Raw genomic sequence first — 14,402 nt, 5'->3', positions numbered from 1 at the left:
TCTTCAAAATGTACTTCCCCTCCAAATTTATTTGAGAGGCTAAAATAGAGGAGAAAAGTAGCATTGCCTGTTTCCCAGTTAATATAATGCATTAGGCTGCTTTACTTTTTGTTCTAAAACCACATATTCATGACCTATTACAGAAGTTTGCATGGTGAAGAATTTCTAAAGGAGTAAGAGGTACCAGATTTGGTATAAGTGATCTTTCATTTTTATATATGCCTATACATTTATTGCAATTATTATTAGAAATTCCATGTTTATAGGACAAATATTAAGCTTCATGTCCCTTTTTGGTCCACTAGCCTCTGAGATTCCTGCTGGCAAAGGCTGCAACTCTCTTCCCAGCCTTTGCTCTCTGGGTGGGTGTGGCTGTCTATTGTGGCCTCCTAATATTTCTTTGACATGCAGGGCATAACAGAAGCGTATGTTCCTCTTCTGGTCCTTCGCTTACTCTCTTCTGCATTTAACATTTAAAAATATTATAAAATGCATTAACATATGCTCATTGTAAATATTCAAGCACTCAAAAGAATAAAAGTAAAAGCACTCTTCCAGATGTTTCTGTTTATATACATACACATATATAATTTTTATACACATACTATTTGTTCTACATTTTTCTTTTTATATTTAACGTTAAGTCTTGGTGATCTTTCATGTCTGTTTAGTGCTTTTAATTGCTACATAGTATTCTGTTATACTTGAATATATGCTAGTATACTTGTATACTCAATATATTGAGTATACTTGTACACTCAATAATTTAAGTTCCCTTTTTGATAACTTGTTAGGTTATCTCCCAGATCAATTTTTGCTATTAACAACAGTGCTGCAGCAAATATTTTTAATATTCTTTGGATATGTACACTATTTCTATAGGATAGATTCTTTGAAATGGAATTGCTTGGGTCAAAGAATATACACATTTAAAATTTTGAGAGCTCTAATTGGGAGTTGTTCAATGGGTATAACATTTCAGTCATGCAAGACGAGGAAGTTCTAGAAATCTGCTGTACAACACTGTGCCTGTAGTCAACAGTGCTGTATTGAGCACTTAAATAAGAGGGCAGATTTCATGTTAAGTGATATTGCCACAAGAAAAGGGAGAAATAAGGCAACTTTTGGAGGTAATCAATATGTCTTATTACCTTGAATGCGGTGATGCGTATGTCCAAGCTCACGAAATTGTATCCATTAATCATGTGCAGTTGTTTGTATATCAGTTATACTTCAATAAAGCTGTTTTAATAAAAAAAAGTATATTCATAGTAAAGTTTGAGAACACTGCATTATTTTTTTTAATTTAAAGGGAAATAATGAGAAGTAATAAACCAACCAAACTGGTTTATATAAAAAATATTTTTGATACTCCCTACAGAAGGCAAACATCAGTTTACATTCAATCAGTAATACACCAAATATTGAATACAGAGTGAAATCAACCAGTCTCTTAGAAACAAAACAAAGCAAACAAAAACGCTGATGCCCAGGTACCATTTGTGGAAGTATTAATTGAATTGGTCTGGAAAGAGTCTGGGCATTAATAGTCTTTAAACTCTCCCCAGAGTAGTAAAATTGTTCATCTAGTAATTAGATTCACTGTTACAAATTCTCACTAATCTGCAGTATTTTTTTTATTTTTTATTTTGGACAATTGTGATAGGGGAAAAATGTATCTTGTGTGAATTTGCTTATTCCTGATTACTATTGAAATTGAAAAATTTGATTAAATGTGACATAGCCATTGTGTTGTATGCCTTATTTTTCTGTGTGGTACTTTGTCTTTTGGTTCTCAGTGTAGTTTAATCTTTTGTTATATTTTTTGCAAATATTTTCTCAGTTTGTCATATCTTTTTATCTACTCTTTGTTATGAAAGCTTTAAAATTGTACCTTAATAAATTTATCAACTGTTTTCTTTATGGGTCTTGGGTTTTGTGTCTTCAGAGCTAGGAAGGTTTCTCTAGAGCCATTCTACAAGAACAGAGATATTTTCTATTTCCTTTTGGTAGTTTTATAGTTTTTAAAATTTTTTTCAAGTCCTTAATCCATCAGGTAGTATCTAACTTAAGTTTTTTCCCCCCTCCAGATGGATAGTCAGTTGTATCAACACAGATTATTGGCTCATCCATTCTTTCCTCCAATGGTCTGAGATACTGCCTTTAACAAATACTGTACTCTGACATGTGAGAGTTTGTTTCTGGACCTTTCTCTGTTTTATTGATTTATTTGGATCACCCCATGCAAGTTCCATGCTGTTTTAATTACTGTAGCTTTCGTATATTTTTATATTTGATTAGCCAGAGAGTTTTCTTAAAAAAAACTTAAACTACTTTTTTCATACTTTCTATTCCAGATCATCTTTAGAATGAGTTGAGAATCAAGTTAAAAAACAAAACAAAACAAAGCAAAACAAAAATCCTCAAAAAATACCACGGGGATTTTGGTTGGTTTGCATGAATTTATAAATTACTTTTGGATAAATTGCCATTTTAATAACTTAGTTATCCTATTCATGAATGTTGTATGGCCATTCATTTATTTAATCCTTTGTGTGCTTTAGTAAAACTTAACAGCTTTTTTCCATATATTTCCAACACATTTCTTGTAAGATTTACTCAGAGATATTTTTATTATTATTTTGCTAATATTGGTATGGGAATATTTTTCAAATTACACATTTTTATTTGTTATTCTTAATGTATGGAGAGTTACTCATTTTTGAATGTTGCCTTGTACCCATCCACTTTACTGAGGAATCATAATTATTTAGTTCATTCTTTTAATATTTTTAGGAGGATAGTTACATTTGATACAAAATTTTTCCTCATTGTATTATAATGATTGAGACATTCCAGTAAATTGTCAATATCTGTAAATGTTCCATGGCTAGTTAAAAAGAATATGTAGGGAATCCTTGCACTGTTCCTTATCCATTACCAATAAAAATTCTTAGCAATCTTGTAATACAACAGACTGAGTCAAATTTCTTTTTTCTTCTGGAACAGTATTTTCTCATTTTCCTTCCTGGAGTTCTCTGAGTCTCTCATCTCTTGAGTCTTAGGTTTATGAGCACTGACTTATCAGTATAAAATTGTTTTCCCAAATAAACAGAAGGCACAGCGATATATTTTACTACCTTGACTTAGGTAGTCATATGCCACTCTCTTTGAGCCTTGGCTTTTTACCGTTTGTGAATCTGGGGGGTGAAGAGTACCTGTAAGCTAAGCCTCTGTGTTGGTGCCTTCATCGTCATTAATAAACACTCATTGGCAGGGGCTCACTTTCCTTGCTCTCCGACTGGCATGTGTTGGGGGAAAAATGCTAAGCACATAGAAAGCCAGCTGGCTGGCGGTGTGATAGTTGTTTCACCTCACAGGTCTCACCCGCTGACTCTTGATTGCAGACAGTGGGGAACAGGAAGAGAGTGGCCTCCATTCCCAGTCGTGCCTCTGCCTGCCCTCTTGTCTGACTGTTGTCATGTGGGGCCCTGACAGGAAGCTCCAGATGGTGACCCTCTGAGTGTGTTACCTGTCAGTTTCATCTACTGGCTTTATAGTATCCTTTTCTGAATCAAGTTGGTCGAATCCTTTATGACACATGATAAATCGCATTGGCCTCCTAATCCAAGTTATCCCCTTCTTTATCCCCTTTTCTGCATACTAACTGCAGTAACCTGAGTGGTCTCCACACGTCCACACTTGCCCCCTCCAGCCAGGGACCTCTTCAGTCAAAATGAGCTTTTAAAAATGTTCTCGGCTTATGTTTGTCCTACCCCTACCCCCACCACCCCACCCCCCAAAAAACAACAACAATGCTTGACTATTTCCTATCCATCTTCAGTCAAGATTAAAACTCTCAGCCCAGGCTATGGGCCCAGCAGGTTGTGTGGCCCACCTGCTGCTCTCAGAGCACTCTGCCACCCACTCCCTGCATCTCAGCCACACTGGACTTCTCTAGGTCTTCAATATGCCCCGCTCCATGTCACTGTAGAGCTTCTGCACATACTGTTTCTCCGACTGCCGTGCCTTTCATCACTTCCGTCGTCCTCCACCTGGGAAAGCTCCTGCTCTTGTCCAGACCTCAGTCCAGACATTTGTTCCTCCTGGAAACCTTCCCTGGTGCCCCTGGCCTGGTTCAAGTCCCCTGCTGTAGACTTTCCTAGCCCTATGCCCTCTCCCTTACAGCACTCCCATTCTTCAAGTTTTCATGAATGGGCTTTACACAATTAAATTCTTTCTTCCCCACTAAACTGTGAGCTCCATGAAGGCAAAGACCATGTCTGTTTTGGTTTACTTAGATGTCTCAAGGGCCCAGCATTGGACTTGGTGAATAGTAAGTGTGTAGATTTGTTGAATGAAAGACCAAAAATGATTTGAGGCAGCTTGCTTCCTGATTTGATCTCGAATACGTTTCTCATCTAAGCTTAGTAAATGTGTGTTTCTTCCTTATCAGCAGTAAGATGGGTGTTACTCTCTATACCAAGTAGGGTAATACATTTTTATTTCAAAGATTTTATACAAAACAATGAAAAATGTTATTTAGAAAAATGTCCTCCATTCATCTTGTCTTTCAAAAAGAAGTTTTGAGAAAAATGAGAGGAAACAACATTCACTCACTCAACCTTTGCATGTTCAAAAACTTCTCATTGTTACGACAATGAGCTGTCTATGAGGAAGCAGGCACAGGAAGACAACTAGCAAAAGAATTGCATTAATTTAAGGAGTAGTAAAGCTTATTTCTTTAAAACCCTTCAGAAGCTTGTAAAATAATATTTTACTATGTTTTCTCCAGCTCTTAAAACCTGACAAATGGAAATGCACAATAAAATGTGAAAATAAAAATTGGCAATTAGTTATATTCTCAGGGGAGATTTAATTAAAAAAGGAGCATATTTGCACTGCTTCTCCACGGTCAGATGTTTATGGCATCTGGTAAAGGAGAATAAACATTTGAAAACTCTGACATAGCTGGTATTTAAAGGATAGCAATTGGCTAACATTTGTGGCTCTGTATGTTGACTATTTTGGCTCTCATCCTCTGGTATTCATTCTGAAAGATTTATAATCCTTCAGGGAGTGTGGTCAGTGACAGGGGTAGAACTAAATCCTGAAATGTGGAAAAACTAACTTTCCCTAATATAAAACTGTTCTAAAAAAAACGTCCCTCAAGCCTATGAATATGTTTCCAGATTTTCAGAAAAAGCTCTTTACAGAAATTTTTTTTTCTATCGGGGTCTGACTTCTTAATGATAAATGTAAATTTTCCATCCTTTGGCTTCAAAATTGGCTTAGAGATAATTCAGAAAAATATAAAAATCTTACCTTGTGGGCATCTGCTGCAATTACATGACTTTTAAAAAAATTGATGTCATTGGTTAAATAATGAAATAAAGCTCGAAGGATGGAAATAGTCTAGAAGAGAAAAATTGAGAGACCTTAACATGAAATAGGAAATGATTGTGCTGAGCGTATAAGTGTAAAATTAGTATAATGCTAGAACAGCACTCAAGAAGGTCCTCAATCATGTACAACTGAGAATGTCAGGACAGTACATTCTTCTCCAGGGATTTGGGACTGTGGGAGGACGCTCTTAGCTTGACTGAGGCATAACACACTATCTGACATCTCGCTTTATAGTCGTGCTTCAGTCTGAAGCCACTGCCTAAAGAACTCTCTCTATCCGAAGCCCTTGGTGTGCATTTTCAAACTTTTAATGTAGGAACCCGGCTCCGTTCCTTCAGGTACCCCAGGGGAACTTTCTGGCTCCTTTAAACCATTTCAATCCAGAGAAGGGGCCTTATTTAATGAATTGTCGTTCTTACTTGCTTTGCTTTGCTTTTTTTCTATATTATTTTCTTTAATTAATTATGAGTAGCATTTAAATCCTTCTTTATAGTTTACAAAATACTGCCTTTTGTTTTTCTAAAAGAGGCACCAGAAGTGCTAGAGGGTGGGGGTCCTGTGCCCCAAAACAAGGGAGTTTATGAAACTGACAGTAATGCATAGAGAATTTACTATTTTATGTTTCGAAACCAACTGTAGGAAAATTGGTGGTGTTAAAATTTCCCTTGATGTTGGGAACTTATTATTTTAATGGTAAATAATAAAAGTAAGGCTATTGTCATTCTAAACTTAATTTTGAATGTAGGAGACAGCCTATATTACCCAGAAGGAAAGTCAGTATGAAAATGGAAATTGTCAGTGGTGTCACCACAGGGTAGTGGTTCATAACATATTTAGAGATCTGGAGGGAATTTTCCAGAAAGGAGTAAGAGGAAAGGCTAAAGCCTAAACCTGTCCATCTCACCCTTGATACTTGCCCTCTAGTAATCCCACTTCAGTTTCTTATTTTAAAAGTAACACATTGTGTTGAATTCACAAGAGGATTTACGTATTTGCATGTGTGTGATATGGAGGGGGATGGGTAGCTTGTGTATAATTTCCTTTTTTTTGGTGCTAAGTCCATATATTATATATATGTTCCATATATAATGGATATGGCATATAAAGTAATGATTAGCAAAATAAAACGTACATAATTTGTAGGTGTCTTCCCTCAAAAGCGAGAGAAAGATTTATTTGATGCCATTGGTGCTATGTTTTGAGGTAGAAATCCAAGACTGTCTTTTATGACCACATTTTACAAAAGTAGTTTATTCTTAGCTACTTTAGAAATATTGCTTTTGCCTTATGAACTATTTTAGTGCTTGTACTGGAATTCTTATTTACCAGCCAATCTTAATAGCAGTAGAAGTAATATGTACTATGCTATATCTTCAGAAGATTTTCAAGGCATTAATGGTCAGTAGACATTACTTAAGAATTCCTGCAACAAATTATGATTTTAATTTCATGGCAGATCAGTTTTACTGATCAAATTTTATGTATATATATAAAATTTTATATATATACATATATATATTTTAATCTCTCAGCTTTTTTTATTTTAAAGGAGCTATTCTTCACTTCTCTTTATAGTGGTAATGAGCTAAACAGACATTGATTTGCGTGACTCTCTAGGTTGGGCCATCATTTTGCTCACAACAGTGAAGCTTTATCTTTCTCTCCAGCCACCCATCACATCATCTCCAGTTCTTAATGGAATTGCATTCTCTTTCACAACCCCCACAACCCTTACTCCCCTCTTTCTCAGTCCCAGTGTAGATTGTTGTACTGTCTCCCACGTGGTTCCCCTTTGTCCAGGTTCTCCCTGTTCCAAACATACATACATTTGTAAGGACATAAGACATACAAAGAACATACATTCATTTGTAAGAACATACATGTACATATGTAAATTCGTAAGAACATAGTACGTACATCTGTAAGAACATACATGTGTATGTACATATGTACAAATTACGAACATACATATGTAAGAATAATTTTCACACATGGTTTGCACTGCACAGTATTACTGTTCGAGAACTACAGGGGCTACCTGTTACCTTTACATAAAACTTACATTCAGTCGCTCTCTCAATGCTTGCCCCTTGACTCTATTTAATACACTCATACTGCCTAATGCTGCTGCTGTTTAAAGCAGACAGACCGCCTTTAAATGTTAACTCTTAATTGGAATAATGTATTATAGCACTCTGTACAGCTTTTTCATGCTTCAGCTCTCCATGATTTGTTTAACACATTGTAAGAGAACTTAAAAAAAATGTTATGTGCCTGCTGTGTTATGGGGAGACACATTTCCCAGTTCATGGATTCATAACTGCTCCGTATATTTCTACGGGAGGGTGATCTTATTTCACCTGTCCATGGCATTGCTTCTTTATAGAGAGGAAATCCGACAGCTACGGTGATTGCACTGTGTTCAATGAGGGATTTCAACTTAGCTCAAGAGACCTGCCAATTGGCAATCAGGGATGTTGGAGGCCTTGAAGTTTTAATCAATTTACTTGATACAGATGAAGTCAAGTGTAAGGTGAGTGGCCTCGTCACAATGGATGAGGAACTTGTTCCTACCTGCTTGTGGTTCTCTTCTATGTGCTAGGTGTCTGCTACTCCTGCTACCTGTTTCTCGTCTGTATCTGCTATTATTACTGATAACCTGCTACCTTTACTGTTAGCTGCCCTTCTCATCTCTCTGGATCTCTTTTTCTCTTCTGGTTCTTTTTCATTAGTATGGCTTCTTAAATGATGAGTGTTTATAAAATTGAAGTGAAATACGAAGGCTATGTGTTAACACCTGGGAATCGAAATTTGTTTCTCTAAAGAAACTTAATTGGGGAAGGATTTTTGGTAGACTTGGAATTTTAAAAAATAGAGCATTGTTTCTGTTGTAAGCACTCATTCATCTATAATCTTTTTTCTCATTTAGATTGGTTCATTAAAAATCCTGAAGGAAATCAGTTACAATCCTCAAATCAGACGTAATATTGTTGACCTTGGGGGCTTACCAGTTATGGTTAATATACTTGATTCTCCACATAAGATTCTGAAACGTTTGGCAGCTGAGACCATTGCAAATGTTGCCAAGTTTAGAAGAGCCCGACGGGTGGTGAGACACCACGGGGGCATCACCAAGCTGGTGAGTATCACTGATGTCATCGTCAGCTGCCACCGAGCTGGCAGCTCCCTGCTGTCCTTCCTGGCTAGTCCTGGACGTTAAATAACCACAGGGCATGTTCTGGGAATCTTCTTTTGGTATACCATGTTCTTGAAAATGGTTTTTGTATATTTTTTAACAAGTGGCCAAAAAACATGTTCAACCTCATTTTGCAAAGAAATATAAATTTAAAAAAATAGATGTGATTTTTCACCTATCTTATTGGTAGGGGTACATCTGTGTGTGGTGCAGTGTTGGTGAAGGGTGGTGAGAGCCTCTGCAGTAGAGAGCAGTCTGGAAGCTCTTGCCCTCTGGTGTGGTGCCCTCACCATGAAGACTGTCCCCAAGGAGGCAGAGCTGCAGACACTTATTCATCTCACTGTTACTTATAAGAGTGACAATTGAAAATAGTGTGTTTTACACTATGAAACAGTAAAATAATTTTTAGTATATCCATAAGAAACATCTATTTTCAACTATCAGTATCGTATTTTGGAATTTTATTTAGATATACATTAACTAGAAATAAATGTATATTTACTGTTATATAAAACCATAACAGGATTACAAAAAAAAAAAAAAAGGTACTTATGATCCCAATTTTGAAAGACCTACCTAACAAGCATAGAAAAGACACTTGAAATAAATACAGAAAATTGTTTACAGGGATTTTCTCTGAAATGATTACCAAATTTTCTTCCTACTTTCTCACATTTGTCAGTTTGTTGTAGAACTGTCACTTTTATAATCAGAAAAATGATCATCTCAATATGATCACTGAAAGAAAGGTTATTCTGCTCAACACCTTTGCATGGCAGGAAAGACCTTAATAAAGTGCAATATGGAAATGCATGTCCATACTCCTTAGTAAAGATCAACAGATCTTGTGTCTCTCCCACAGCTTCTATCATACTGGATGTCATCACAGCTGTACTTTAAATTCCTTAAGATGAGAGACATGTCTTATTAATCTTAGTGTCATCCACAGCACTTCATCCCATACCTTATACATATAAAGGGTTAATAATTATATATTGAATTAATGTGGATTTAATGTGAATACATGCACATTGAAATGTGTTCAGAAATTTACTAACAGAGACTGTGTTTTCATTTGTAATCTGTAGAACACTATAAATTATGATTATTTGCTTCAAAAATAAGATGGACTTATGGCTGGATAGATGGATGAATAGATGGCTAGCCATGTGATAAAACAAATATGGCAGAATATTAATTATAGACTCTACGTGGTAGGTGTATGGATATTGCTGTACAGTTGCTATACAGTTCTTTCAGCCTTTGCATATGTTTGAAATTTTTATAAAATCTTGGGGGAGGTAATTATTGCTATGATTATCATTATTCTGCTTAAATAATGAAATCATATGGTAAGCTGATGTGGCTGTCCACCGAAACTACTCCCATTAAATTATAAGAATGAATATTGTAATATAAAAGTAAAATATATTTTTATGGGAGTTTTTGTATGTTTGAAGGCCCAGAATTTGGACAGTTGTACTAATATAGTCAAGATAATGACACATATTTTAAATAATAGTTAAATCAGGTACAGGAAAGACCAATAATTAATGAACTAATAAACTTGTAATTGCTGGGTTGAGAACACATCTGGGAAGGACTGATATTGGGGATCCACTTTTGGTTTGCTAGGTATGGGGGGATAGAGTCCCCAAGTAAAACTGGAAATGAGTGAGATCACAAGTGCAGAGATGGAGCAGTAGGCTTGTTATGACAACAGAGCAAGAGAATGGAGGTCAGAATCAGAGGCAGCAGGAGGTCACTGACCACAGTAGGGCTTGAGCACCTAGATGGAAGTCAGTTTCTGGAGAGGCACACCTGATAGAAGACTGGGTAGAAGATATGAAGTCTTGAGTAAGCAGGGAGAATGCATCGGCCATGGATGTATTGCAGGGTCCAGTGCTGTTAGTCCAGTGGCCAGTTTTTATGCTCCTCTATATGTACCATGTTTCCCTGAAAATAAGACCAGGTCTTACATTAAGGTTTGCTCCAAAAGATGCATTAGGGCTTATGCTCAGGTGATGTCATCCTGAAAAATCATGCTAGGGCTTATTTTCTAGTTAGGTCTTATTTTCGAGGAAACACGGTAGAGTGTACTTGACCCTTTCCCTGAAAACCATTTCAAACATTTCTTGAAATGTGTGTCGAGTACAGACTAGGTGTTGGAATTATGAATATGGATAAATGTATCTCCTTAACCACAGTCATGTCACAGTATCCTGGTGGTAGGGGAAGAGGGGCTATAAACAAAAATACAAGTGGAATGGTAAGTATTAGGTATTTCATGGAAGTCAGTACTGGGAATAGTGGAGGAACAAAGGAGGGGGTGATAAATTGATTGTACTTGGAGGAGGGTCAAGAAAAACTGGAAAGAAGAGATGTTGCCTTTGCCGAGTCTTGAAAGGTGAGTAGGTATTTGTCAGGCAGACACCCCAGGGAAAAGCATTTCGGGAAGATGAAATCGTGTTGGTAAAGGCCCAGAGCTGGAAACAACATTGACTGTTTGGAAACCACAAGTGGTTTAGTGTGGCCAAACCTAGGATGAAGTGGGCACGTAGTGAGAAGAGAAAATGGAGGACCATGGTGATCACACACGTCCTTAGCCAATGAGCTATGGAGTTTGGCCTTTATGTAGATAAAGAGGGAATAACTGTTATAGATGATACTTTCAGACTGTCTGCTCATTGTCTTATAATTTCTTCCCCACATTGTATCCTATCCCTGGTAGGGACCCAAAGCCGTGTAAATACTCCTTGCCCCCTCCTTCCTTGGGCCATAACTAATTAGACCACAGGTGTCTACCTATGGAACTCAAGCCAGTTCCACTGTATCTCTCCCAGGAATTTGGAATTAAGAATCAGAGACTCTATTTAGTCTGGGCTACTCCCTTCTAAACTCAGGATTGGTGGTCTTGATTGTGTTGGCAGTATCCATGAAATTCGGCCTGCAGAGAGAGAAGAATGAAGTAGACACATGTAGGACAAAGACAGCTCTGGTGAGCGTGTGGGGGGGCTGGCTTCACTTCCTCCATGGGGCACCCTTACATACTGCTATATCCGTATAAACTGCCTTTCCCTAAGGTCTTCTGTGACTTTGGTTATTGCAAAGAAGAGACAGGATCTGACAGCTGTGCCATCTGGTTTGGTGAGTTTTGGTAGAGCAGGTAGAGGGCTATGTCTCATGGTTTTAAGAGGTGCAGGCTATTCAGTTCTCATTAGGAAGTTCTAATGACTTTAGGGAGCCTACTTTCCTGAGATACCAGGGCTGAGGATGTGGTTTACAAATCTTACTAATGTAAATGTTAGAGCCATATTAAGAAAACACTAACTTAGTGGGATTAAATTTCTTGTGGGAAGGAAATGTAAAAGCTCCCAAAACTGAAGGAAGGTGTTTTAAAGGGTTTTATTCTTTGCTTTCACTGATTGTTGTGTAGTATGAAAGTTAATTTTTAAAAATATTCTCATTTTTGATGGAGGTGAGCTTGGTAGCAACCCTGTGGCCTTTGCAGGGTGCATTGTTTTATTTTCAAGATTCCTATGTATACTATTTATCTATCTATTCCATCTGTTCTGGTAGGTTGCTCTACTTGACTGTGCACAGAATTCTACAAAACCTGCTCAAGCAAGTTTGTACGATGAAAGAGACGTGGAAGTGGCTCGCTGTGGGGCACTTGCGCTGTGGAGCTGCAGTAAGAGTTATGCGAATAAAGAAGCCATTCGTAAGGCCGGGGGCATTCCTTTGTTGGCTCAGTTACTGAAGACATCTCAGGAAAACATGCTGATTCCCGTGGTTGGGACACTGCAAGAATGTGCATCAGAGGTACCCAAGCCAGCCCTGCTTCTTCTCTTGCTCTCATTGACTTGCCTTCCTCAGTTGTAAAACAATTTGTAAGGTCATCATGAAGCCAAGGATTTTTTTTCCCCCCCAAGAAACCAGCATTCCATTAGAAAGAGAAGCTCCAATTACTAATAGGACATTAATAAAATTGGTACCTGTGTGATTTATTTTTGAAAATGTTGATTAAATTCTCTTACTGTTATACCCATATGTTGACCTTGGACTTTAGTGTACTTACTGAGGAATTTATTCAGCATAATTATTAGTAAATGTAAATAGATACTTATATGCATGCATTATAGACACATAAATATTTACATTCATATTCCTAGGAAAGCTACCGAACTGCAATCAAAGCGGAAAGGATAATTGAAAATCTAGTAAAGAATCTAAATAGTGAGAATGAGCAACTGCAGGAACACTGTGCCATGGCCATCTACCAGGTACCGTGGACCCTCTGACAGTTCTTCATGTAATTTAAAGCACTCTTTTGAAATATGAGGTCTCATTCTCTGGGGGTGGGACTCGGGATCTACATTTTTAACAAGAGCCCCGAGGGATGTTCATGCACACGTAGGTCAGAGAAACACTGTCCTGTGGTAGTGACGGATACCTTTATATTTCAGAGAGAAACCTGCTCCCACGTGTCTGATTATTTATCATTCTATAAGATACACATCTTTGTCTGCTAAAATGACTTACTTAGTAAAATAGCTAAATGTGTGTATGGTGCCCCTATGCTGCTTTTCATATATCCCATTCAAGCACAATGGTCTTGGGAACTGTATCTCCTACCAACACAAGATGGATGAATGAGTGCATGTGTGTGTATATTCCTGCTTTATCTGTTTATTAGTTAATTTATTTTAATCTTTACTAACTTTTTTGTGGGTTATAAATTTCATAATACAGCATGTCCTCAAATAACATCGTTTCATTTTTCATTCAACATTATTTCATTACAATGTCAATAGATGCTGTAGGAACTTAACTCTTGTTTATATCATTAGCCTATGGTAAAATTGGTTTTGTTATGTCTTTTCTCTTAAAGTCACAGAACCTGTTAGGTGAGGGCTTATTGTATACCAGAAAACAGATTAGAATGGTAAAGGGGAAGAAAATATCACCCTGACAAATTAATATATGACAGGTTACTGGCCATGCCAGCTTCTACCTAACCAGAATAGATTTCTTGGAGGAATATATTTTAAAATGTGCAAAGTGAGTGTTCATCAAGAACATAGAGAAGAGGTCTATGTCAGTAGAGGATTGTATTAGTTTGCTAGGGCTGCCATAACAAAAGACCATACACTGGGTGACTTAAACAACAGATATTTATTTGCTTATAGTTCTGGAGGCTGGAAGTCCAAGATCAAGATGTTAAAAGAGTTGGTTCTTTCTGAGGACTCTGTCCTTAGCTTGTAAATGGCCATCTTCATGTTTACATATCATTCTCTCTCTGTCTTCACATGACCCTCCCTCTGTGTCCTGGTATCCTCTTCTTATAAGGACACCAGTCATAATGGATTACAGCCCCCCTCAATGACCTTTTTTAAACCTTAATTACCTCTGTAAAGATCCTGTCTTCAAGTACGGTCACATTCTGACGTATAGGGCTTAGGATTTCAATTAAAGAGCTTTGAGGGCATGCAATTCAACTCATAACAAGGATATATAGCCTTGACTTGTATATATGCCTCATATGAGTACCCATTAAGGGTTGGTTAGTAATGGTGATTAATTTTTAAAAGTTGCAACTGAACCAGAATGGAACGTTACAAATAGAAGATAAATATGGCAGGCGCCTCATGGTGCTTTCGGATGAGGATTTCTTCTAGTGGTTCTCATGCTTGATGCATGACATGCAACTGTATCCTGTGACCTCAGACCAACTGCATGCTTAGAAATAGCAAATCTATACTAAATTAATCATCTTTTGGCTCTATAATCTGAAAAGGAT

General features: G+C 37.2%; 1 protein-coding gene across 4 annotated transcripts in view; it reads left to right on the top strand.

The window, feature by feature from the left end:
* Positions 1–14,402, top strand: part of ODAD2 (outer dynein arm docking complex subunit 2) — a 164,581-nt gene that overhangs the window by 49,973 nt on the left and 100,206 nt on the right. For all 4 annotated transcript variants that reach the window (XM_074324752.2, XM_019731479.3, XM_019731480.3 and 1 more), the window contains 4 exons: positions 7,793–7,939; positions 8,336–8,545; positions 12,182–12,424; positions 12,775–12,885. In XM_074324752.2, coding sequence (XP_074180853.2) covers positions 7,793–7,939; positions 8,336–8,545; positions 12,182–12,424; positions 12,775–12,885 — 711 coding nt within the window. The remainder of the gene's footprint in view (positions 1–7,792; positions 7,940–8,335; positions 8,546–12,181; positions 12,425–12,774; positions 12,886–14,402) is intronic.

Source organism: Rhinolophus sinicus, chromosome 1 (genome assembly GCF_057876585.1).
Source record: "Rhinolophus sinicus isolate RSI-liver-muscle chromosome 1, RSI-T2T, whole genome shotgun sequence".
NCBI lineage: Eukaryota > Metazoa > Chordata > Mammalia > Chiroptera > Rhinolophidae > Rhinolophus > Rhinolophus sinicus.
The sequence above is the reverse complement of the archived record's forward strand: the minus strand, read 5'-3'. Positions and strand labels throughout refer to the sequence as shown.